We start from the raw sequence: 26,064 nt of genomic DNA on the forward strand, positions 1-26,064 counted from the left end.
CGGTGCTCGGTGCAGACTTGTTAGGCCAAAGGGTCTGTTTTGGTGCTGCATCCCTAAACTAAACTCAAAAACTAATTTTGATAGTGATCTCTGTCTATTTATTTTTCATTTTAAAACTCATAAAAGTATAAGTAACTCTCTCAAGTTTGCCCTTAAAATTTTAGGCCCCATGTATTTATGCAAACTTGTTTGGCTCAGTGAGATAATGTATTTGATAGTTTATCCTGTTATTTGATGGTACATTTGTTTTCTGTCAACAAGGCCACTACTGTAAAACAACCACAGAGTATGTACAGTCCAAAGCATCCAATACCACAGAAGAAAATTGATTGATTCCCTCGGTAGAAGTATTGGCAATGCAAACATGAACGAGAGAGGCAAAGGATCTTTTTATTATTGAATGAATTAGAAGAATCTTAAAGATGACCAGTAAAGGTGGTAATGTGATTTAATAAAAGCCATAAACATTCCAAACTAAGTTTTAAGATTTCTTTCTGGAGGGATAAAATCCATGAGTCATGAAGTTAAGTTCAACTTAGCAAGAGCAAAATTTGTTTCCAAATGCATTTTTGTAACCCAACAATTGAAAAAGCATATGGAAACACCAAAGAAAGGGCAAACAAGGAGGATTCCAGAATTGTTAGGGCATAATTAGCTGAGAGGTTTATCAGGTTGAAGCAATTTTGTCTAAAAAAGAGAATTCTGAAGCCTTTAAAATGAAGGAGAGATTCAATAGGGTCGACATAAGGATGTTTCATTCATGTGAGAATCTGAAACAATTAAATATAAATCAGCATCTCATAAGAAACTCTATAGAGTGATAGAATAAGCTATTCTCTGTCAGAAATATGTCACAAATAGCAAAAGTTCATGTGAGGGAAAGGTAAAAATATAGAGGAATATGTTGAATATGTTGGCATAACTCTGTTGGGCCAATAACCTGTTTCTGTACTGTTAAATTCTATGTAATTCCATGTACGTAATTAAAGGAAAGGCATTGACTACTGGATGTCTGGGCTAAAAACAGGAATATGCAACAGCATTATCAGTGGAGCCCTTCATTCCTCGAGCAGTGAAATTAGAGACTGCAATTGCTGTGGACAATGTTGCAGTAATGCATCTTTAACTAATTCCACTATCCGCTAGATAATTGGAGGCATCAATATGTTTATTTTAAATTATTCAAAGCCTGCATTCAAATTGCAATAAGAAGTATTTGATCCAAATCATTAAGTATCTAGAATTATTGCTCATAGTAATTATTCAAGTTATGTCCATGATGACTGTTTATAAAAATGATGTAGAGATTAAAACCTGATATAAAATACCTTAATATCATTTTCACACAAAAATGCATTCATAAAGAAGTCTCATAACTACAAAGGTTCTAAACTTTTTTTCATTCCATTGTACGGATAGCCTATCATTCTGGTTTTCATTACAAGCAATTCAAGATAGCAGGCAATACCAAGTCTAATTAATTGTTCAAACACAAAATACTCTTGAGGGACCATTAAGGTTCCCTTCTCTGCTGATGAATTAAGTCATAAGTGATAGGAGTAGAATTAGGCCATTCAGACCATCAAGTTAACTCCACCATTCAATCATGGCTGATCAATCTCTCCCTCCTAATCTCATTCTCCTGCCTTCACCCCATAACCTATGACACCGATACTAATCAAAAATGTATCTATCTCGGCCTTTAAAATATCTACTGACTTGGCCTCTACAGCCTTCTGTGGCAAAGATTTCCACAGATTCACCTTTGACTAAAGAAATGTTTCCTCATCTCCTTCCTAAAAGAACATTGTTTAATTCTGAGGCTATGACCTCTTGTCCTAGACTCTCTGACTGGAGTGGGAACAACCTCTCCACATCCACTCCATCCAAGCCTTTCATTATTCTGTACGTTCAATGAGGTCCCCCCTCATTCTTCTAAACCCCAGTGAGTCGAGAATGATACAGGCAGGTCACTGAGAGGAAATCTCTCATCTACATTATCCCACTCAAGGACTTAAACAATGGGAATGGTAGGTGCGTTAGTTAGCGGTTTGGGTGGTGGAGGCAGGGACAGAGATGAACTAACAATGTTCAAACTTTTTTTTTGAAAACCAAAGAGAAACCAATGATCCTGCGCAACAGACTTTAGAATTGGGTGATTCCTTCAGCACTGAATTTGGTCAGCACCCCTGCCTCAGTTGCTCTTCCTTTACACCCTTCCCACTCTTTCCCAACTCCACTCCAAGATTTAAGGAAATGTAGATCTCTATTGCCTTAACACTCCAAAAAGAGAAATAAAAAACATTGTCTTTTTTATCATGCTTGAGCACATCTTCCATTTGTCAAGTTATTAATATTAATTTTGGACCAACGTTTTTATGCTAGTTTCTCGTAACATAAATGCACTGGAGATGTTTCTTTGGTTTGCCTTCAACATGTTTTAACTCCAGCCTCAATTACTTAGATTTATCTGGCCTAATATCTTTAATATTAACAACCACCTCTATTATAGATGAATTATTGAGTTGAATCATTGAATCATTGAATGTGGCTTTCCTGGATGAAATGCCATTCTGGTGTTGACTTTGGTGAATGGCTTCAATTTTATATATATCAGGAAGTGGACTGAGAATGCCAGCTAAACTTACACGTAGGCATTGCAGCGAGCATCATAGAAGGTGAGCACCTATTTGCCTGCTAAGTCTAAAGGTTAGATCTTACAGATAATAAGGCACTGCTCTAGCCCATTTCAGCTTTAGGGTCATTTAGAACTTCTGTATCGTTTTAATGCATCTAATAATTCTGAAATGTAAAAGTTTTGCCATACTGGATTAAATATTGTTTGCATTTGAAATATAATCTAGACACATCTCATATTCCCCAAGCATTGTGCCACAAGATAGCACAGACCTTTAAAACTGATTGTTTTAGCCCTGCGGCTGTTACACAACTTAACTCTGCACCTTGATGATTGCCAGCCTCCCCCCCCCCTCCCCGGACACTCCTTCCCCCAGAAAAATTGCACTATTGCTAATGTATGTACATATATATATTTTGCTGTTCCATTATTCTATGTTCGCTCTTCTGGGTGAGATGCTAACTGCATTTCATTACCGTACACTGCACAATGACAATAAAGATTGAATCTGAATCTGATTGGAAACCAATTTTGATACTTCTATGCAGTAACATTAGCAAAGCAGGACCTGGAATTGTGGAGGGAAGGTGGGACTGAGTTATAAACCTATCATTTAATTGGTTAAATTATGTCATTAAATATGAGAGCAAAGCTTAATTTCTAGTGACATTTTCTGAAACCGAATTAAAATTATGATTCCTAATTGCTCAATGCAAACCATAATTTTAAAGCATACCATGCCTGTAATGTATTTAAAAGACTTCTGATGTTATGTAAATGTAGAGCTGAAATTACATTGATAGAAAACTGAGAAGCTATTTTGACATTTTAGCATATCATGTCATTTAATTCACAGAGGCATAATAAAGTCTTAAAATATATATGTACAATAAATATCCAAAGCCACGTGTTACAAGCTCGACCCAATCATGAGGGATATTTACCGACTTCCACTGTGGACTATGGAGAACTATATATTTACTTCTATTAAATGAGTAGAAGTATATTTATATAGCAACTGAAACTCAAACATTGGCAGATTCCATAAATCTGAAATAATAACAGGAAATTCTGGAAAACACTCAGCAGTTTCGGTAGCATCTGTGGAAAGAGAAACAGTTAATGTTTTAAATCAAAGACTCAGTATCTCCTTCAGCAGATGCTGACTGGCATTTTCTGTATTTGTACAGCTTTGTTGAAACTGCTTACATTATTATGCCATGAGTTAATTCTTGCTGGTATATCTCCATTTCCTCTGGAACAGCTCAAACACATTAGAAGTTGAGATGGCTCAACCATCTGTGAGAACTGAGGTTGCATGGACTATAAATGCCACCTTAAACCAGAGATATGTTATTTCTGTGTTACTTTCATTTCCATGTAGGTTTATCACTGTACATCTTAGAGGTGTGTCACATCAGATGGTCGTATCCAGCTCATCTACCTGATATGAACAATAGTAACACTAGCCATTTCACTGCCCAATAGAGATTATTACAACTGAACGTGAATAATGGTATAGATTAAAATGGATGAGAATATAGTTGCCCAATAAACGTCTTCTGCCTCATTCCTATTGAGCATCAAGTTTGGTTCACCATTCTTCCTTGCTTCTGTTGATTTATATTGTCCTGGTCCTCTAACACTACACATTGATCAAGCTTCAATGAATAGATTGGGTAGACTGAGTCTTGCCCAGAGTAGGCGAATCGAGAACCAGAGGCCATAGGTTCAAGGTGAGGGGGGGAAAGATTAAACCTATGAGGGGTAACTTCTTTACACAAAAGATGGTGGGTGCATGGAACTACTGATGGAGCAGGTGTTGAGGCAGGGACTATCGCAAGAATTAAGAAGCATTTATATAGGTGCATGGTTAAGATAGGTTTATAGGGATATGGGCCAAACTCAAGTAGGTGGGACTAGTGGAAATGGGGCATGTTGGTCAGGGTTGTCAGGTTTGGCTGAAGGACCTGGTTCCATGCTATATGACTCCATAACTCCATGATTCCTTACTCGAGTAGAAGAATGGGCTTGCAGCCACTATGTGCTTGGTCATCTTTTGCCGCCCCTGATTTGTTTGGCTTTTCCGATTTCCCCCCCAGTCTGAAGAAGGGTTCCTCCCCGAAATGTCACCATCCTTTTTCTCCAGAGATGCTGCCTGACCCGTAGAGTTACTCCAGCACATGGTGTCTATGTTTCGGACACTATGTGTTATACCTCCTACCTGTTTCATTGGGTGAATAAATACTGCGGACTCCTTTAGATTAATCGACAGGTACAGTATGGGCTTGCAGCCACTATGTGCTTGGTCATCTTTTGCCGCCCCTGATTTGTTCTGGCCTTTTCCGACATCCAGATTTCCCCCGCCCCCCACCTGCATTGTACTTGGATCTCCGGTGCTATGAGACAGCAGCTCCACCAGCTGTGCCACTGTGACACCCAGATACTGGGATCGATGTCCCTATGCAGGCTCCGCAAGTCAGTGAGTCGCTCTATATATGTGCAGTGGAGAAAAGAAAGTTGCTGGCTATCACAACACTCTGAAATGCTTCAAAACATTCAACAATTAGTCAACAATGAACTTCAAATACCAGGAATGAGACTTTATTCAATTCAAATCATCTTCTATCTTTCTTCACTCTTGTGGTCCTGGGCTCATGCATTGATAGTTCCACCTAACTTGCTACACTTGTAATCCCAGGGAGTGAATGTCAACAGATTTATTGAGAAGGGAGCATGGTGCCCAGCGTTGCAGCCAAGCTTTCCCTCAATGTTCATGCCCATTCACTGTCCAGCGCCAACATTGAGCTGGATTTGGAATGAGATTTAAAGGGTTGGTTTTGGGACTTGGTACTACACAGACACAGTTTGGAACAAGGTTAATTCAACAAAGAATCCAGAACTTCCTTCCATCTCTGGCCTTTGTTCAACTATTTGCCAATCACCACTCCATCACCTGTATCACTTAGCACTGGCCAGGCTGTGTCCTGCCCTACCTGCTTTCTCCTCAGTCTGAAGTGGTCCAAATCCAAAACGTTCTCCAGAGATGCTGCCTAACCTTCTGATTTACTCCAGCGCTCAGTGTCTTCTTTGGTAAACCAGCATCTGCAGTTCCTTGCGTCTACAGAATGTATTTGGTTCAATTAAGCATTAACAAATATTCTTTGCGACCGAGGCAAGGATGCACTGTACCAGAGATGCATTTGGATTTTAAAAGGCGTAGCCGGTTTTACTAGGGTAACGAGTGATGAAACCGCTGATGGATCTCATTGAGAGTCGTTGAGTCATACTGCGTGGAAACAGGCCCTTCGGCCCAACTTGCCATGTGCCAGCTACACCAGTACCATCTGCCTGCGTTTGGCCCATGTTCCTCTAAACTTGTCCTAAACACGTACCGTGTATCTCATTTCTGGGCAATGAGTACCGGTTTAAATTATGGAGTTTAAACGGTTTTAAACACCCAACAACTTGAGCAGCAAATCATTCTGCACAATGAAGTGTAAATAGGTGGTGGCCAGTTTTCACACGGGTTTCAGAAATGTGACGATGAGTAACAGGCGGCCTGGCAGAACATGGATACATTTTCCAGTAAAATAATTCCCCGCCACCACATGGTATAAAAGTGGGTGATGGGAGAATGAAAAAAAAACTGCGGTACAGGCAGCATCTCTGGAGAGAAGGAATGGTCAGAGGGAGGGTCTAGACCCGAAACGACACCCAAACCTTCTCTCCAGAGATGCTGCCTGTCCCGCTGAGTTACTCCGGCATTTTGTGTCTACCAGCATCTGTAGTTCCTTCCTACACAATAATTTAAAAAAAAAACAGCTCTGGGAATGCCAAGCAATAACTGATGCATTCTTCAGTACAAATGTCATGGATACTGGGACGTGACATCTCCAGATTACAAATAAACATGTTGAAGCAGAGAAATACACAAGTACATAGCTCTCTCGCCTTCTTCTCACACTCGGGACTATTCATTTCAATCAGACGGATCCTCAATAAAGACCTACATGACAATTGAAATATCTACTGATAATACGGTCAATATTTAGAGTGAAGAAGAAGGTGGCATTTTAACTACGACACTGTCGATCACCTCGTATTTCCAAAGGCATATTTCCTATTTCCTATAACAATCAAATCATCAAAGACAGACACAAAACGCTGGAGTAACTCAGCGGGACAGGCAGCATCTCTGGAGAGAAGGAATGGGTGATGTTTCGGGTCACGACCATTCTTAAATCACCAAATTTAGTCTTGGTCGGCGGATAGAGACTCAATGTTGAATACAATTTGAATAATTCGCCGAAATACATATATCAGGAGTGGTAAAACCAATTTAGTATTAAGCAGTTCTTATATTGTCTCAATCTTCGATGAAAACAAGAGAGTTTCTTCACTACCCAATGGAAGGGTTGCTTAAAGGAAACTTCAGGCGATCTGATTGAGACATCTTCGATTGAGACATGGAAACATGTCTGGAAAGGGTGGCTTTGGATTATCACTAAAGGATCTGGGGTTTATTTGTCTTAAAGCGTTTGAGAAAAGTGATTTCAATTCTCAAATAATCTTCAAATTACATCTTCAAATGTCAACTGTAAACTGAAACATCGCCAGGAAAGTCGTCATCCCACACTTCAAAACCTACTGATCCGGATTTTTATATAAATGAAATGTAGTCCCATTTAGCGATAGCGGAGAAGGGTTGGCGATTATTGGGGTTTATAGAGGACGCGGCTGTTTGGCTCGTTTGACCCCGCTATTACACGATGTTGCAACCTGCCGGGGCTGGGATGTGCATTTCGTGTCAGCTCCAACATCCCAGTCGAGACGTTACTCGCCGGTGAAGCGCCACTTGTTGAAGCGGGAGGAGAGTGGGGTTGGGAAAGGTCGGCGGGTCGATGACGGACGGAATGCAGGAGACGCGGCTGCTTGCAACGCCGGAGCGCCGCGGTCGCGGTACCCGCTGATACTAAATACCTCCACCCTTCAGCCGTGAGTTATGGGGATCTGTGACTCGCCTTGTAAAACTGCCAACGCTCCGAGTGCCAGCTGCAACGATTCATTCATGAGGCAGTTCCACAGAGCTGCGCTCCTTTATTCTATATCTCCTTGGAAGCGGCTAATCCCCATTTCGCCGACAGATTAAATTTACGTACCTGACTTCAATAAATCAGTATTCTATTATATAAATATTTAGCGACTGTTATACATCCATCCGTAGGCGCAAGGGAGTATTATAAATACTGTTCTCGTGGAGACTTAAACAGAGTATAAATGGGAGATCTTAATGACTCCGATAAGCTGTAAAAAGTAAAACAAAATTGTACACGGTATCACTTTACTGCATTCCTCGCTGCCTGTGTATAATGGCCTTCTCTTTGGCTTTTATTTAAAAGTTAGCCAATACCTGACCGTGCACCTTGGTTGCCTGCTGCTAATACCGACCAAATATACTAGAGGAGCGCTGAGCACGAGAGAATTGCATGTTAGCGGGACTTCCAAGCTCAGGAGAGGGTGGCTTTTGATTACAGAAACATAGAAACATAGAAAATAGGTGCAGGAGTAGGCCATTCGGCCCTTCGAGCCTGCACCGCCATTCAATATGATCATGGCTGATCATCCAACTCAGTATCCTGTACCATACCTTTTCTCCATACCCCCTGATCCCTTTAACCACAAGGGCCACATCTAACTCCCTCTTAAATATAGCCAATGAACTGGCCTCAACTACTTTCTGTGGCAGAGGATTCCACAGACTCACCACTCATTTCTCAACTCGGTCCTAAAAGACTTCCCCATTATCCTTAAACTATGACCCCTTGTTCTGGACTTCCCCAACATCGGGAACAATCTTCCTGCATCTAGCCTGTCCAACCCCTTAAGCATTTTGTAAGTTTATCGCTAAAGGATCTGTTTTTTTTTGTATTAAAGCGTTTGAGATACGTGATTTCAATCCTCAAATAATCTTCACGGGAGCTTAAATGCTCATTGGAGGTCGGGGTAAAGGTTTGGGCAAAGAATGTTGAGTTTCTCCCAACGAGAGGGGACGGCGCAGTTAAAGAGAAGGCCCCGCTCAATGAGCTGTGGGTGGGTCTAATTCCGGGGTTTCAAGCGGGTAAAGACACACTATTTCAAAGTGCGCCGGGCTCTTTGTATCTATCTTCGGTTGAAAGCTTTTTGTGTCCCTTTTCTCCAGGGATGCTGTCTAACCAGTTGAGTGACTCCAGCTCTTTGTGTCTATCTTCGGTTGAAACCAGCATCTGCAGTTCCTTCCTACACTGTAGATGGGGTAACAGTTTGCCAAATGACACGCTCGCTGCGGGACGAAACACAGGTGTAGCCGGTAACAGTGGAGCAGGCAGGGCCCGGCGCCGCGTCCTCGGGCGGAGCTGCTGTATGTGTGTGTGTGTGTGCGCCGCGGAGCTGGCACCACACAGCGGCTGGGCGTTTGAAAACGAACTTAGCATCACTTTCCACCGATAGAGGAGAGCAATTCCCCGTCACACCCCCCCGCCCCCGCCAGATATATGTACAATTCAGTATATATTACAAGCTCAATGTGCATACACACATATATTCGCACACTGAACTTTTTGTTTCTTGCTTATTATATTGTTTACAAAATGCTATGTATTCAAGAGAGTTAGATGTAGCTCTTAGGGTTAATAGAATCAAGGGATATGGGGAGAAAGCAGGAACAGGGTACTGATTCTGGATGATCAGCTATGATCACATTGAATGGCGGTGCTGGCTCGAAGGGCCGAATGGCCTACTCCTGCACCTACTTTCTATGTTCCCATTATATTCTGTTGTGCTGCTGCCAGTAAGAATGTCAGCTCTATGTGGGGCATATGTCAAGACTCTTGACCAAGATGCTCTTGACTGTCTTGGTCTCGGCTTGAAGGGGAGGTGGCTGTAACATAGACGGGGGCCTCTGAAGGTTTACTGTGGTTAAACCTCTCGTTGAGATGAAGCTTCCGAACATCAAGCGAGCGTTAGCTGATGAGAACGGGATATCACTGTAGTTATTAATAAGGCGGAACCGGAACAGGCACTTTGCTGGCACTGTGAGAGATCGCGAAAGGGATGGGACCGGCGTTTTGGAAATGCTGGTGTTTTTGCCCAGAGGGTGGGCGGAAGATGAGTCCCGTCCCGAAACGTCGCATATCCACCTTCTTCAGCGATGCTGTGTTATTCCAGCACGTTGTGTCTTTCCTTCATGGGCAATATTGTTGTTAACAGTACTGATCGCTCAGGATTCTCCGGGTTTAAAGCATAAAGACTGCGGCGGGTCCAGAATAAACACCGGGCGGTTTACTGTTGTGGGGGTTCCGGGGTCGGCCGACTTCTGGTAAAGTGTCTAGACCCCAAACGTCGCCTGTCCACCCCCTCCCCCCAAGGTTAGTTTCAGGAGAGCGCCTTGCACTAGACTCAACCTCTTTTAGCTGGCGATTGAGCAAACGTCACAGATTGATCAAAACTAAGGGGGTCAAAGAGTCTGCGGACACGTCTGTGATATTTACTAAGGTTCAAAATGCAAAGAGGCAAACATGATTATGTATCAGACTGCAGAAATGTGTCCAATAAGACACACTTTCAATGTGAACAATGGTCTGGTCTTGACTAAAGAATGTTCATTTTTTTTAAATGTGAAGTTTATTCTGAAATTCGGCAATAGACTCATTAGTGTGAGCGGAATAGTAACAACCTCACCGGGACCCAGGGGGAAGAATGGTGAAATGAGCAGGTACATCGCAGGTAGAATTCAATGCAGAAAAGTGTGAACGATGATTGGGAGACGTTATACAACATTTATAAAACGCTATGTCATTATAAAACTAGCATGTTAACTTGGATGCAGGAAGACTGAGATTAGGACCTTATACAAGTGCCAGGGGGGATTGATCGGGCATGGAGAACCATTCCGCATACTGCAGGGATATAGAGGAAAACAGCAATAATTAAACCATGTGAAGCTGCCAGGGTCCAGCTGGAATGTTGTGAGCAATTCTAGGCACTAGAATTAAGAGCAGAGATGCAAGGCAAATTAATTCATTCATTCAAAGAGCCAATATGGATATAATGAAGGATATGACGTGCTGCTTTACTGTATCCTACAAAAGTGTCTGTACATTGATGGTGAATTTAGTGGCAGAAGGGTATTTAGAGGATACTGCTTCCACAAGACAATGAGCCGCGGGAGTGCAGGAATCTATTTCACACATGTCTGAAGTCAGTAATAAACAGTGCTCTTGTCCCCCGAGACAACAGACTCCTCGCTGACATTGCATGTTGCTTGTCTTACCAGCTCTTTATTAACAATGAATGGCATCATTCAGCAAGTGGAAAGACCTTGTCAACCTACAACCCATCGACTGGAGAGAAAATCTGTGATGTTCAAGAAGCCGACAAGGTGAGCTCACCTCTCACTAATGCCAAACTCGTGGTCAAATTATCTTCACAACTTAATGGATTTGTTAACAGCCAGAATTGGACAATAACTGACTTTGTTAAAATGCAGGCCAATGTGATTGGTAATCATTTTATACTAGTGAATTAGAACCATGAATATTTACTCGTTTAATTTTGCCAAGTAAATCATTTTGGTGCACAATGTATCTTGATTTATGAATATATAATGCATGGTGATTTTTGTACGAAGTGGTTCAAAATTGCTGGGAAAGTATTGGTGAAATAATGGGGTTTCCCATTATTATGTCTTAAATGTCTTGCAGTTGATGACATAGAGGAGTTATGCATTGACATCTGATTCTCTGTGATGCTGGGTCTTTGATATAACTCCATTGTTAATCTCAGCAGTGCTGGAAGCATGAGATCTTGTCACAATCCTCCCCACTGAAATAAACTGTGCAGTTCATGTTCATTGAACTTACTTCAGTCATTTAGGGCTGGTAATAGCCATTGTGGGGATCTTATAAGGCAGATACAGGATACTGAGTTGGATGATCAACCATGATCATATTGAATGGCGGTGCAGACACGAAGGGCCGAATGGCCTACTGCTGCACCTACTTTCTATGTTTCTATTAATGTATGACATTGTCAACCCAGGAAAGGAAAGATAAACCTATTGAACCACACTACAGATGGTGGTAAATTGTTCCGAAAAGTTGTTGAATATTTTCTCTCTGTTTTGACACAATTTTGCTGTTGAGATTTCTGCATATTTTTCTCTGCTTTCTTATCCCTTTATTGGGTAAAGAGATAGAACGTTGGGTGTGATAGTCAAGGTCACGGGTGCATTATTGACAAAACAGCTCTCTTTCTGCTTCATGGATACAGCAGTTTAAAGAGTCAGCCCAAACACAAAGTTGCCCCAGCAGAAATGCCAGGAAACCTTACAAAATTCTTAAGGGGTTGGACAGGCTAGATGCAGGAAGATTGTTCCCGATGTTAGGGAAGTCCAGGACAAGGGGTCACAGCTTAAGGATAAGGGGGAAATCCTTTAAAACCGAGATGTGAAGAACTTTTTTCACGCAGAGAGTGGTGAATCTCTGGAACTCTCTGCCACAGAGGGTAGTTGAGGCCAGTTCATTGGCTATATTTAAGAGGGAGTTAGATGTGGCCCTTGTGGCTAAGGGGATCAGGGGGTATGAGAGAAGGCAGGTACGGGATACTGAGTTGGATGATCAGCCATGATCATATTGAATGGCGGTGCAGGCTCGAAGGGCCGAATGGCCTACTCCTGCACCTAATTTCTATGTTTCTATGTTTCTATGTAAACCTATGGGCATAAGCACATCCCTGCAGGGTTCCCCTCTGTTTAGGAGTTACAAACTCCTGCAGAACTATATAGGTAACAACTGCAGAAAAGGAGAAACTCTGGACTACTGTATCTGAACTGTGAAGTAAAAATGCCATTATTATTGTGGAGAGATGCATTTCATTGTCTCTGTACTGTACACTGACAATGACAATTAAAATTGAATCTGAATCTGAGATTAGTAATCTCTGCCCCAAGTACATATATACATCTTGTGAAGTGATTGCACACAATGTTAGTTGAGTTTTCAAGCACACGCACACACACACATATATGTATGTATATGCATGTATATGTATATGCGTGTATATATATATGTATGTATATATATGTACGTATGTATATGTATGTATATGTATGTGTATATATATGTATGTGTATATGTATGTGTATGTATATGTATGTATATGTGTATATATATGTATGTATGTGTATATATATATGTGTATATATATGTGTGTGTGTGTGTGTAAAAAATAGAGCTACCTCCATGTATAATACAAACACTGTTCAAAACTAAAATAATTGCAAGATTTGGTAATATTTCTGTCCACTGTTTGCCCAGGCTGATGTGGACAAGGCAGTACAGGCGGCACGACTTGCCTTTTCCCCCGGATCGGTCTGGAGGAGGATGGATGCATCGGAGAGAGGCCGTTTGATTGACAAACTGGCAGATCTGGTGGACCGGGACCGACCTCAGCTCGCTGTGAGTATCCAGGCACATCTCCATGGTGCTTTATTGCCATTCACCGTGCCGTAGGGGGACAGAGAAGGCATCGTATTCTTACTGAGAAAAAATCGCAAAACAGTTTAAATCTGAAGCCCAAAATAACCATACCCACCCAGGGAATGAGTTCCCTCATGACATGCTCCCAAAGATGGAAAACTAGAAGAGCACAAGCAAAAGCAACACCAGTGACCCGGGTTCGATCCTGACCTCGGGTGCTGTCTGCGCAGAGTTTGTACGTTCTTCCCGTGACCGCGTGGGTTTTCTCCGGGTGCTCCAATTTCATCACACATTCCAAAGACATGCGGGTTTGTAGGTTAATTGGCCTCTGTAATTTGTCCCTAGTGTATAGGATAGAACTAGTGTACGAGTAATCGATGGTCGGCTTGGACTCGGTGGGCCGAAGGGCCTCTTTCATTCCTGTATCTTTGGACCAAACTAAACAAAGCAATGCAGATGTAGGAAATCTGAAATTAAGCAAAAATCCCATATAGGATAAGTCAAGCCTGTGGATTCAAATGCATTGGTGAGAATCGTTGTGTAAAAACCCAGAGGTACTAGATACAACTGAGTTTCACCTGTGTTGTGAAACTAAGTGACGGTCTAAGCAGAAGTGGTGGTGAGAACTGCTCATGGAGATGTATCCACTTTCCCACCAGTGAATGACTGAGTAGACGTCAGTCGGAATTTGAAGCTGAAGGGGTTATAAAATATATTAATACTGTTATCTTGCATTTGGGACTGATGTGACAAGATTAGCAATGCAGGAACATACATACACTGTAAACCACAGGAGAATATGGAGAGAATAAAAAATGTAGCATTCATGTGGAATGGTGGTTAATGGTCAATGCAGACTAGCAGAACGGGCTGAAGGGCCTGTTTCCATTCACTATCTCTCTGCGACTATTGAACACAGATATTGTTGAAAATACTCAATAGATTAGGCAGAATCTGTAGAAAGAGAAACAGATCTAACTTTTCAATGACTTTCATAAAAACAATACCATTCACCTTTCAACATGAGGAATCAGCACTCCCCATTTACCATGACTTACACATTTTAATATCATGGCTTTCAATACTTTTTCTGAAGCACAATAACCACCATTATTTTGGAAAATATTGTAAACTAATTTCTAAGAGATTAACATAGTAGGTTAACATGCAAGAGATATCTTTAAATATCACAGAATATACATCTTATGAAATCACTAATAAATTGTCTCCGTTTGGCAAATTCCTTGTATGTGAATACTTGGCCAATAATCTTACTTACTTACTTTTGCCCACCCACACTGCTTGTGTAAGCTTTGAAATGCAGTAATTTCCACAGAATGAAGTCAATAACTGACCAACGAGCTTGTTTTATGTTGGGAGACACTTCTTCACATATTTGGGATTAATTTTATGGTGTTTGGAACAACAGACTCATATATTGGCAAAATAATACATACTACAACTTTGGGACGTTCCTCTCTTCGTTTGCCCATTACACATCCATCAAAACAACAGGGGAAACTCAAATGCATGTTACATGAAGCTTCCGCAACAACATGTAACATGCAAATATGTTCAGGGAATAATATTGCACCAAATTAGACTTTTAATTTGATTTAATTAGACAAAATTAGAAATCTTCCTCGAAGCAGAGTTTTAAATTTAAATTAAACAAGACACATACTGATGAGGAAGACACATAGGCATGTGCAGGAGGGAGGGGCCAGTAGCCACTATGTGGAGAGGGCAGTACTTTCTACTCCCCCAACACTGTGATCATTATACATGTTAAGGGCACATGTTTACGCATTTCATGTACTCTTCCCCAAGCAGTCAAATTTAAATTCCTGCAGATGCCTTTGGGAAGGCCAGATGGTCCTTACCAGCTTATCTATTCCCCAGGCCCCTTGCGTTATGGTATCCAGCTGCTTATTGCCTGATGTAAGAGAGTTTGCTTTGCCTACCCCACCCAGAGGCCCATTCCTCCAGAGAAGAGCTGATATCAGCTTAAACTGCCTTTTTTTCTGCTCGTTTCTCTAGTTTAATAAATGGTCCTGGTAATTCTCCAAATAATAATGCACCTGCTACACACCCAGCGAGGCTCCACTTCCTCTGGTAGCAACCTGGTAATGCATTCAGGCAGGGTTTCCTTGTGCGTTGGTTTAATGTACTGGAGAATGTCCTGTGAACACATTAACCAGAGTCCCACCAGAGGAAATGAAACCCCTAAATGTAAATCTTCCCTGGGAAATACGAATAATCAGTTTTACGATCCTAATCACAATAACACTCTCATCACTTTGTCAATCGTGAATGATGTGGCTGATTTCCAACTGGGTAAAGTTGTGTACACAGTCCGCAAGAGACTGCTATATACCTTCAAGTGATTAATATTGTGAAAGGCATGGCTGTAATCTCACATGCTGTCTGCGGCTTGATTTATTCGCTCACTGAATTGCTTTATGTTCTTTGCAGACACTTGAATCTCTAGATAGTGGAAAGCCATTTCTCCAGGCTTATTATGTTGACCTACAGGGAGTCATAAAAACGCTCAGATACTTTGCTGGTTGGACCGACAAGATTCATGGGAAGACAATTCCAGTCGGTAGGTTGAAGCTCTTGATTGTTTTTGCTTGAAGTTAGAGCAATGGATAAAAAAAAAACACAATGAAAGTCAATAAATAAATAAATAAACGATGGCTCGGAGCCTATTGTATGGCCTTTAATGGTTGCAACTGACCTCAAAGTGCATTGCCAATGAAGAGGTGGCCCTGTTCGTGCTTTAGATTCCCCTCTGACTTGACTTTCAACCTGTTACATTCCAGGGTTGTGTGAGCACTGACGCCTTCAGATAGCTGAGCAGCCATTCAGATCGCGGCTCTTGCAGTTACAAGTCCAGGCAATGCAATGCCTGGGTAATTGTCAACTTTTCCTTTGATTAAGACAACAACAGCAAAGATTGGGACTTACTCAAGGATTAAAGTGCCATTGACAAACTTGAGAAGACAAATATTAAATTGGTTTGCTATTTTATAATCCTGTCTTTTTATTGTAGAATAGAGGCTTTAAAAATATTTCTTAGCAATGTAAAAACAGATGATAAGCACGATTCGTGGTAACACATCTAGGATTGAATAACATCTCATTCTGCAGTGTTGCACAGTTTCAACAATGTTGCCTCGTGAACAGCACATTAAAAAAAGTTAAAGCCTGAAGCCAGGCCCTCTGGCTCTGTGTTAATTGCACCCGTGAAGTGTGATCACCAGCAAATCCCAGCCCTTCCTGTCAGAGGGATTCACTGGCAGTGGTTCTCGGATTTCTACATTCAACTGTACATGTGCAGATGCTGGTGGTTATTGATGATTTGACGTTGAAATGACAAGGAAATATCACGATGGTTACAAGCCTCAAGCCTATAAATCTGGGTCATCTGAATTAATGTTAATCAATAGTCAATAATCAACAGCCAATAGTGTTTTATTTGTCACACTTGCAACTGCACAGTAAAGTTCAGCTGCATATATTACACATGTGTCCTGGAGCCCTGGAAGATGAAGGCACTGGAAACATTACCCCAGTTCACCCTCCCACCGGTCCCTTTCTCCCGCATCCGACTTCTCCAGCTCCCTCCCGGTTCCGCCGTCTCCCAAACCTTCGGGTTCCTGTTCCCCCCCCCGACCGACGAGCCTTCGCACATGTAAAATGTATTCAACCTTGTGTGAAATGTCGTAGCCTGGTTGGTGGATTGAGGTTGGTGCCATAATTAAAATGACCCAATGATAATAAAATATATTAATACTTTAAAAAAGTGTCTGCACTTTTAGCAACAACATGTCAGAATCTGCATCTATGGAATTTGATGTGTGATTAGCAGACTCAGTTACACTCCCAGTGAATGGTTCAGGAGCTATTGCATTGCAGTTGAAGCAGTAGAAACAGCAGAGTAGGTACAGCAGCTCACATGTACTATGGGCTTCCTTCAACAAAGAACTGAGTGCGATGTGGCTTTAGACTGTGTATTTTAATGTTAAAAATGGGAGAGATTGCCTGAACTAATGTGCACAGCGTCGGCAAGTGTGGCAACTTTAGATTGCCACACCGTGCTGTTTATCCAGGAGTCAGGCACATTTCACTTTGGCAATCATGCACAATGGTGGCAATGATGGCCCCATGGTTAATCAGCTTGGTCAGGAGGCACCGGTAACTGTTCCTCGGAACTGGGTAGATACAGGGAACTGCAGCTGCTGGTTTACAAATAAAGACAAGCAAAGTTCTAGAGTGACTAAGTCGATCGGGCAGCATTTCTGGAGAACATGGATTGGCGACGTTTCAGGTCAGGGCCCTTCTTCAAAACGACATTTCAGGCTGGGATCATACTTTAGTCCGACACAAAACATCACGTAACCATGTTCCCCAGAGATGCTGCCTGACCCGCTGAATTAGTCCAGCATTTTTGTGACTTCCTCTGATCTGGGTGTTGTGCTGCAGAAAAACAACTTCAGGATCTCTAATGTCAGAGAGGTGGAGGTGGGGGTGTCTCCCTCATGATAAATGCAATGCACAAAAATGTTCAACTCAGTCCCACTCTTGTCTGGGCCCCATCTCCAAGAAATCAAAGATTGCCAGTTTACCAGCAAATCCTTGGTGCACACGATGTCTCGTCCACTCGTTCTGGGCGATGATACCAACTGCATTATTGCTATGCAAGGTTATCCAGCTGAGATGTCAGAAAACTCAATGCTGTGTCCAAACCGTTGATTGGGATGGGGAAAGGAGCAAAGCCATCGGATTTGCAAGCTGAATGGAAAACCGCAACCAGTAAAAAACATCGGAACCCAGGAGAGAGTGTTAGAGGTTCTCGAAACCCATCGATGGTGGAAGATATCGATGCAAATATCAAGAGTTCCTTCATCTTCAAGAATGGAGTGAGACAGAAGGAAGCACAAGACTCCTGCAAGCATGCAGAATCTGCTCCAGTCCCAGGGGAAGATGGAGGAGGACCTTCAAGATGTAAAGAGCCAGCAATTCTCACTCTTTGTCTTGGCATCTTCCAGGATCATCTTCTGATCCAGGTTCCACTCAATTCTTCTGCAGGGATCAGCATCCCTAAGGAAGAAGATAGCTCGGTATATTCGATCCAAAGCTGTGTAGCACAGAAATTCGCCCTTCGGCCTGCCACATCTACGTTGACCAGCATGCGTATTTATAAATCCCACTTGCCTACTTTATTTCTATATCCCTATGTACCTGCTTATTCATATTCCTGTCCAGGTGGTTCTTAAATGTGACCACAGTTCCAGCTTCCACCATTTCCTCTGGCAGCTCATTGCAGATACCAACTATTCTTTTGTGTGAAATGTTACCCCTCAGAATTCCTTTATACCTCCTCTCACTTCACACTTCCGCCCTCCAGCATTAGACACCCTTAGCACAGGAAGCGGACTCTGACTATTTAAACTGCCTGAGCTTCTCATCATTTTATGTACCTCTATCATGTCACCAATGAACCTTCGAAGCTCCAGGGAAGGCAGAACCAACTTATCTTTCCCCATAACTCTCGCCATTCAAACCAGGCAACATGTTTGTGATTTTTTTCTGCAACCTATTCTGCTTAGTTACATCTTTCCTGCAGTATAATTACCAGAAATGCACACAATACTCCAAGTGCAGCCTAAACATGGTGTTATACATCAGTAACATGTTGTGCCAACTCTTTGGTTCAGTGCCTTGACCGTTTAGGGCACGTGTGCCAGCATGCCAAATGCATTCATCATCATGGGTACACAAAAATGCTGGAGAAACTCAGCGGGTGCAGCAGCATCTATGGAGCGAAGGAAATAGGCAACGTTTCGGGCCAAAACCCTTCTGATGATGCATTCATCATCATCTTGTATTCCTCTGCTGCTATTGTAAGGAACTATATACTTGTACTCAAGGTCTCACTGTTCTAAACCACTGCACAGGTTTCTGCCATTCACTATGCACTCAGATAAAAGCTGTTACCGATAAAATAGCTGTTGCTGAGATCCATTGGTAGTTTGCAGACCGATGTCCATCTGCAACCGGATCAAATGGGTCTTGGGAGCAGCATGAATCCCAGTCAAAGCAAGGCCATGTTCTCTGGGACCCAGTTGGAACGACCCTTTCTTCTCTCCACTGTCACAGCTGATTACTTGAAGCCGCTATGAATATTATTCAGCTGCAGCAAGAATACACGGAGACAAGGGTGAGGCAAAGGAAAAACTGGGGATTGATGCAAAATCATCGATCAGGAAAAAGACACCATCCATCAGGTGTGAAGCTCTGGCTTTCCCTGCTGTTGCAATCACATGTTGATTCGAAAGCTTCGTCTTATATATGTACCAAAACCTTTTGTAATAACCATATAACAATTACAGCACGGAAACAGGCCATCTCGGCCCTACAAGTCCATGCCGAACAACTTTTTTCCCCTTAGTCCCACCTGCCTGCACTCATACCATAACCCTCCATTTCCTTCTCATCCATATGCCTATCCAATTTATTTTTAATTGATTGGATAGTAATTGAATATATGTTTTAGGTTTTAAAAGAAGCCTTGGAACTTAATCGCAAAAAAGCCATTTTTCAATATAATTTGCCATACTTGTTTCTATAAAGACCTGACCTACTTTCTCAGGTTGATATTAAACTTTCAGGAGAAGATCAGGGGAGTTCTCTCAAGTTGACCAAGAAAATAGTGATTCCTCCATCAATGTTATCAAAATAGGCTGTGTGGCCATGATCACTTTGCAGTGTGCGGGAGCCTGCTGTGTGCCAGTTGGTTGCTGCGTCTCCTACATTACGTCAGTGCTGTCGCTTTAGGAATTCCTCACTGGTTGCGTAGTATTTGGGGACCTTCCAGCGAGCGACATGAAAGGGAAGCCTCTCTTCCACCATGTGAGTAACAGTATAATCAGAGAGCTTGGCTTCACTGCACAGTTCTGTCCTTGATTTCATTCCGAGTCTCTGTGTGCCACATTTGTGTTGAACATCTGAAATCACTTCAGATTGACAGAAAACTGGCAGAAGAACCTTAATTTTGGAGCCTTTACTGTTACACATCATACTATTTTCAAAGAAATGGCAGATGCATTTTACAGTTTCGACCTGCCCATTTTACTGATTTTGGATTACTGAGATTCAAGTTATTACAGTTATATATTAATGTAGCAAATGTGAATTGTAGGATTGCATGTTTAGTCCCCTGGGTATTTTATAAAACTTAGTATCAAGTTTAAAAAAAAATATGGAAAAGCAAGTTCTGTTGCCATATTCTCTTCATTTTCAATGAAAACTAAATCAGAATTAATTCATACTACTTTTCGTTTGAATGCAAGTCAAAACCAGCAGCATAACTTTGAACTGACCACATGCAGTACATAATTATATCCAAGTAAAAACAAGTTTGCATTGTCTTGGTACCTGGTGTAAATAATTAATCAGTGTCTAGTATTGGCAGGTACTAATATTCATGTTAGAGTCATAGAGTCATGGATTCCTACAGCTTGGTACCAGGCCCTTCGGCCAATTTACCCACATGCCCCATCTACACTAGTCCCACCTGCCTGTGTTTGTCCCATATCCTTCTAAACCGGGTTCTGGTGAGACCACATCTGGAGTATTGTGTACAGTTTCGGTCTCCTAATTTGAGGAAGGACATCCTTGTGATTGAGGCAGTGCAGCGTAGGTTCACTAGATTGATCCCTGGGATGGTGGGACTGTCATATGAGGAAAGATTGAAAAGACTAGGTCTGTATTCACTGGAGTTTAGAAGAATGACGGGGGGGGTCTTATAGAAACATATAAAATTATAAAATGGTTGGACAAGCTAGATGCAGGAAAAATGTTCCCAATATTGGGCGAGTCCAGAACCAGGGGCCACAGTCTTAGAATAAAGGAGAGGCCATTTAAGACTGAGGTGAGAAAAAAACGTTTTCACCCAGAGAGTTGTGAATTTATGGAATTCCCTGCCACAGAGGACAGTGGAGGCCAAATCACTGGATGGATTTAAGAGAGAGTTAGATAGAGCTCTAGGGGCTAGTGGAGTCAAGGGATATGGGGAGAAGGCAGGCAGGGTTATTGATAGGGGACGATCAGCTATGATCACAATGAATGGTGGTGCTGGCTCGAAGGGCCGAATGGCCTCCTCCTGCACCTATTTTCTATGTTTCTGTGTTACCCAATCCATGTACCTGGTCTGAATGTTTCTTAAACGTTGCAATATTACCTGCTTCAACTATCTCCTCTGGGAGGTTGTTCCGTACACCCACCACCTTTTGTGTAAAAACTTTAACCCTCAGGTTCCTATTAAATCTTTCCCCCCTCATCTTCAACCTATGTCCTCTGGTGCTCGATTCTCCTACTCTGGGCAAAAGATTATATGTGTTTACCCGATCTATTCCTCCCATGATTTTGCACACCTCTATAAGATCACTCCTCATTTTCGTGCACTCCAAGCCTGCTCTACCTATCCCTATATCTCAGGCCCTCGAGTCCTGGCAACATTCTCATAAATCTTCTCTGCATCATTTTCAGCTTGACAACATCTTTCTATAATGGTGCCAAAATGTAACCAAAATGTTGGGTTTATTTGCTTCAATAACTGTGTGATACAAGAGTAGATACCTAATATAATTTAACCTTGAGTTCAGATTAGCCCCGTCTGCAACAATGGGGTAACAATGGTCCAACTCACTTTGTCAACTACAGTTTTTGTGCTTTGAATTCTATGCCACAGGAACATTTTAAATCTGTGCAAATTCATTTTATTTATCCATGTTCTCCTGAGATGCTGCCTGACCCACTGAGTTACTCCAGCACTTTGTGTCTTTTTTTGCAAACTAGCATCTGTGTCTCAATTTATTTAGTTTAGAGGTACAGCATGGAAACAGGCCCTTCAGCCCACTAAGTCCATGCCAACCATTTAACTAATTCTATGTTATCCCACTTTCATATCCACTCCCCACGCACTAGTGGCAATTTACAGAAATCAATTAACCTACAACTAGCACGTCTTTGGGATGTGGGAGGAAACTGAGGCACCTGGGGGAAATAGGAACATGCAAACTCCACACAGACATCACCTGAGGTCAGGATCAAATCTGCGCCTCTGGTGCTGTGAGGCAGTGGCTTTAGCTGTCTATCCAGTACTGATTACTGTCAGGGAGGGAACCTCTGTCTTAGGCTTCAACATATTGAAACAAAATCAAAGGGCAGAGTTTCAGTAATAAACCACTCCTTGAGAAATTTCCATGCGACTATGTTTTTTCTTTTCCACCTTGCTTCCCGCACAAGTTCACCCTGCTGGGCGTCAGTGGTGATAGAGGAGCTGAGCACATGGACACTTTAGACTTTAGATGTTAGAGATACATTGTGGAAACAGGCATCTTCAGCCCACCAGCGATCAACCCATGTACTAGTACTATACTACACACTAGGGACGATTTACAATCCTAACTGAAGCCAATTAACCTACAAACCTGCACATCTCTGGAATGTGGGAGGAAACCGGTGTACCCGGAGAAAACCCACGTGGTCACTGGGAGAACATACAAACTACATATTGAAAGTGCCCATAGTCAGGATCGGATGCCAGTGTCTTGCTCTGTACGGCAGCAACTCTAGACTGTAGAGTTGCCACCTGGGGTCTGGCTGGTGTCCCCACACCTGTGCTCAGGGGAAGAGCAGTGGCCGGTGCATATTTTAGTACCAAAGCCTCCGACCTTAGTCACTATGACAGTGAACAAAGGAGCTGTTGTCCCACCCAAATAACACCTCCCTGTACCCCAGTTGGAGGCACATGAAGTTCTAGGCTTACATTCATTGGGGAAATCAAATATCGTTATAAACTATAGGCAACATTACACACTGCTTTGTACCTTCAGATGATATTGGAACCACTTAAAGCTTCTCAGCTTCCAAAATAGTTGTCCCACATCACGTTCCGTGATCTTTCTATAAGGTAAAGCATTGACAATTTAGTGGTCACCACTACTTACATTCCCATTTATTAAAACAACTAGCAAATGTACAAAGATCACGTCCCAATTATTTTCTTGCCTAAGTTCTAGAGAGAAAATGGTTCATTTGATTGCAAATGTGTTAAGAAACAAAACTTTTTAAATAATTGAGAGTGGCACGGTGGCACAGCGGTAGAGTTCTGCCTTACAGTGCCAGAGTCACGGGGTTGATGCTGACTACACTTGGAGTTTGTACATTCTCCCTGTTACTGCATAGGTTTTCTCCTGATGTTCCGGTTTCCTTCCCAAACTCCTAAGACATGCAAGTTTGTGGGTTGATTGGCTTTGGTTGGTTGTGAAATTGTCCCAAGTGTGTGTAGGTTAGTGTACAGGGTGACTGCTGGTCAGCGCAGGCTCGTTGGGCCGAAGGGCCTGTTTCCGCACGGTATCTCGGAAGTCTAACATGAAGTCTACTGATTTTAAAGATTTAAGTGATTGTATTAAAGCATTTACATTTAGTTAAATAAAAGAAAGAATCAAAACATTTACATAAATGATTCAAATGTTCATGAGGCACTACATAAGCAAACAGTGGCTTCAGTGAAATGGTAGGACTGATGAGTGGTCCGTTGGCAGCCATCTCAGTGACCAGTCCAATAGTGGAGGGTGTGGTCAGGTGCTGGGCAGATCATCTCCAATTCTGTGCAGATGTATAATGAGAGATAAGCTGACCAACAAACATCACCTCTCTAGCAATTGCCTGCATGTGTTTCTTTCCATTGTATTAGTCATAGAGTCATACAATGTGAAAACAGGCCCTTCAGTTCAACTAGCCCACACCAACCAACATGTCCCATCTACACTAGTCCCACTTGCCTGTGTTTGACCCATATTCCTCTAAACCTGTCCTATCCATGTACATCTAATTGCCTCTTAAACGTTGCAATAGTCCCTGCCTCAACTATCTCCTCCAGCAGCTCGTTCCATACACCCACCACCCATGGTGTGAAAATTTGATCCCTTAGATTCCTATAAAATCTTTCCCCCTTCACCTTAAACCTATGTCCTCTGGTCCTCGATTCGCCTACATCTACCCAAACTGTTCCTCTCATGATTTTATACACTTGTAAATTTGGTATACACGGCACCTTACACATATCCGAGTCAAAAGCGTTACTCTTCAACATAATCATTTAGTGAACAGTAGTTGAACAGGATTTTTCTTTGAAATCCTCTTGTTGAGACAAAAAAAGCAGCACGATTGAATCTTTAATCAGAGTAAATTGCAGGTCCCAATCAAGCAGTTCTGCCTTTCTGAAAAGGGCGTCTATGATGAAAACACATTAAATAAAACTGCCATAAATGATGACAGAGTCTGGGCCCAGATGCCTTCCCGGTTTATGATGTTTGTGTGAGTGGGAGTGGAGATGCAGCCATACTTTATAAAACGCACATGCAGTGAATCCGTCAGTCTGGAAGAGTAGCGTCGTGAAACTAGGTCAGATGTCTGTGCAGGCAGAGTCGTCTGAATTATGGTCGATGATAAATCTTTGAATAATCCGTGTCCAACTGAAATAATTACAGTGTTCAAGAAAAACTCGCAAGTGGGTGGGTATTTAAAAGGTTTTCAGAAATCATCGTTTTCAAACACGCAACTAAACTTGAATTCTTGCCTCTTTGATAATAAAATGCAACATCAGTGCTGAGAAATAGTAAGATTAAACGAGAACTTACCAGTTCGAAGTTTGATCATTATTTTATGAGGAGTACGTTAAGGGAATACGTGAAGAACCCCACTAGGACGCATGCGTGTCATTCTTCAATGCAGCGGTGTGAAATCACAGATAACTGTAATGACTTAAACATAGTAAGATTAGAGAAGAAATACCAGTTGAGTATATGATCATGGGTGGGAGCGGAGGGCACGTATTCCCTCAACGTACTCCTCATAAAATAACGATCAAACTTCGAACTGGTAAGTTCTCATTTTATCTTACTATTTTACTTCGGAGTCATGTGAGTGACTACGTGAAGATTTCAAAGCTCTGTGATTTCATGCCGTGGAAATGAGTCCATGCATCATATCTGCCTTAATGACTGTAGGAAGAATTGTGTCAACATATTTTAGACATGAATCCGACATTGAAATCCATTAATTGATTAACACAAATTATAGCCCCTATTTATGGGGTAATTAAATTACAGAACTTAAATTGTTTCTGCAAATGTTCCAGGTTTAATGACTGGTTTATGATAAAATAGTTGGAATGTTTTTCCCCTGACCATCCTGCTGCCTTGAGGATTTGGTCCATTGGTACATCCAACTGCATAGCTCCCGATGTAGCTGCAGCCCTGGTGGAATGAGATTTAAAAATATTAGTATCCATCCCAGCCTGTATTAGAACCTGTTTCAGCCATCTTGAGATGGTCTGGACCGTCATTCTTTTGTGTGGTTGCTTATGGCTGACTAAAAGTGCCTTCTCATTGCCTCTGATGATTTTCGTGTTCTCCATGTATAACGACAAATGTCTTACTATACAGAGACGATCATCTGTTGGGTAAGGCCTAAATTCTATATTGAGGCCTGCTGATCCCTGTCTGTTCTGCTTTACTAATTCATAAATATGAAACGTAATATTTTCAGATGAAGAAGTCATGTGTCCAGTCTTAATTTATGTAATGACTGTACCCTTTGTGCCGTGACCAATGCCATTAGCATGACTGTTTTTAATGTCAGTTTATGTAGGGACAGAGCTGTTGCTGGAGACCAATTCCTGAGCATCTTCAGGACAATACTCACATCCCATATTTGGGAGTACCTGGTTTTTGGGGGATTGGTATTAAAAATTCCCCTCATAATTTTTGTTACCAGTGGGTGAGTCCCAGCAGAGTGACGCTCTGTTCCTTGCCATAGATAAGTTGATAGGGC

General features: G+C 42.0%; 1 protein-coding gene across 1 annotated transcript in view; it reads left to right on the forward strand.

The window, feature by feature from the left end:
- The window catches only part of aldh1a2 (aldehyde dehydrogenase 1 family, member A2), a 78,833-nt gene that overhangs the window by 18,428 nt on the left and 34,341 nt on the right, over window positions 1–26,064 (forward strand). The window contains exons 2-4 of the mRNA XM_055661222.1: window positions 10,953–11,057; window positions 12,994–13,134; window positions 15,631–15,760. Coding sequence (XP_055517197.1) covers window positions 10,953–11,057; window positions 12,994–13,134; window positions 15,631–15,760 — 376 coding nt within the window. The remainder of the gene's footprint in view (window positions 1–10,952; window positions 11,058–12,993; window positions 13,135–15,630; window positions 15,761–26,064) is intronic.

Source organism: Leucoraja erinacea, chromosome 33 (assembly GCF_028641065.1).
Source record: "Leucoraja erinacea ecotype New England chromosome 33, Leri_hhj_1, whole genome shotgun sequence".
NCBI lineage: Eukaryota > Metazoa > Chordata > Chondrichthyes > Rajiformes > Rajidae > Leucoraja > Leucoraja erinaceus.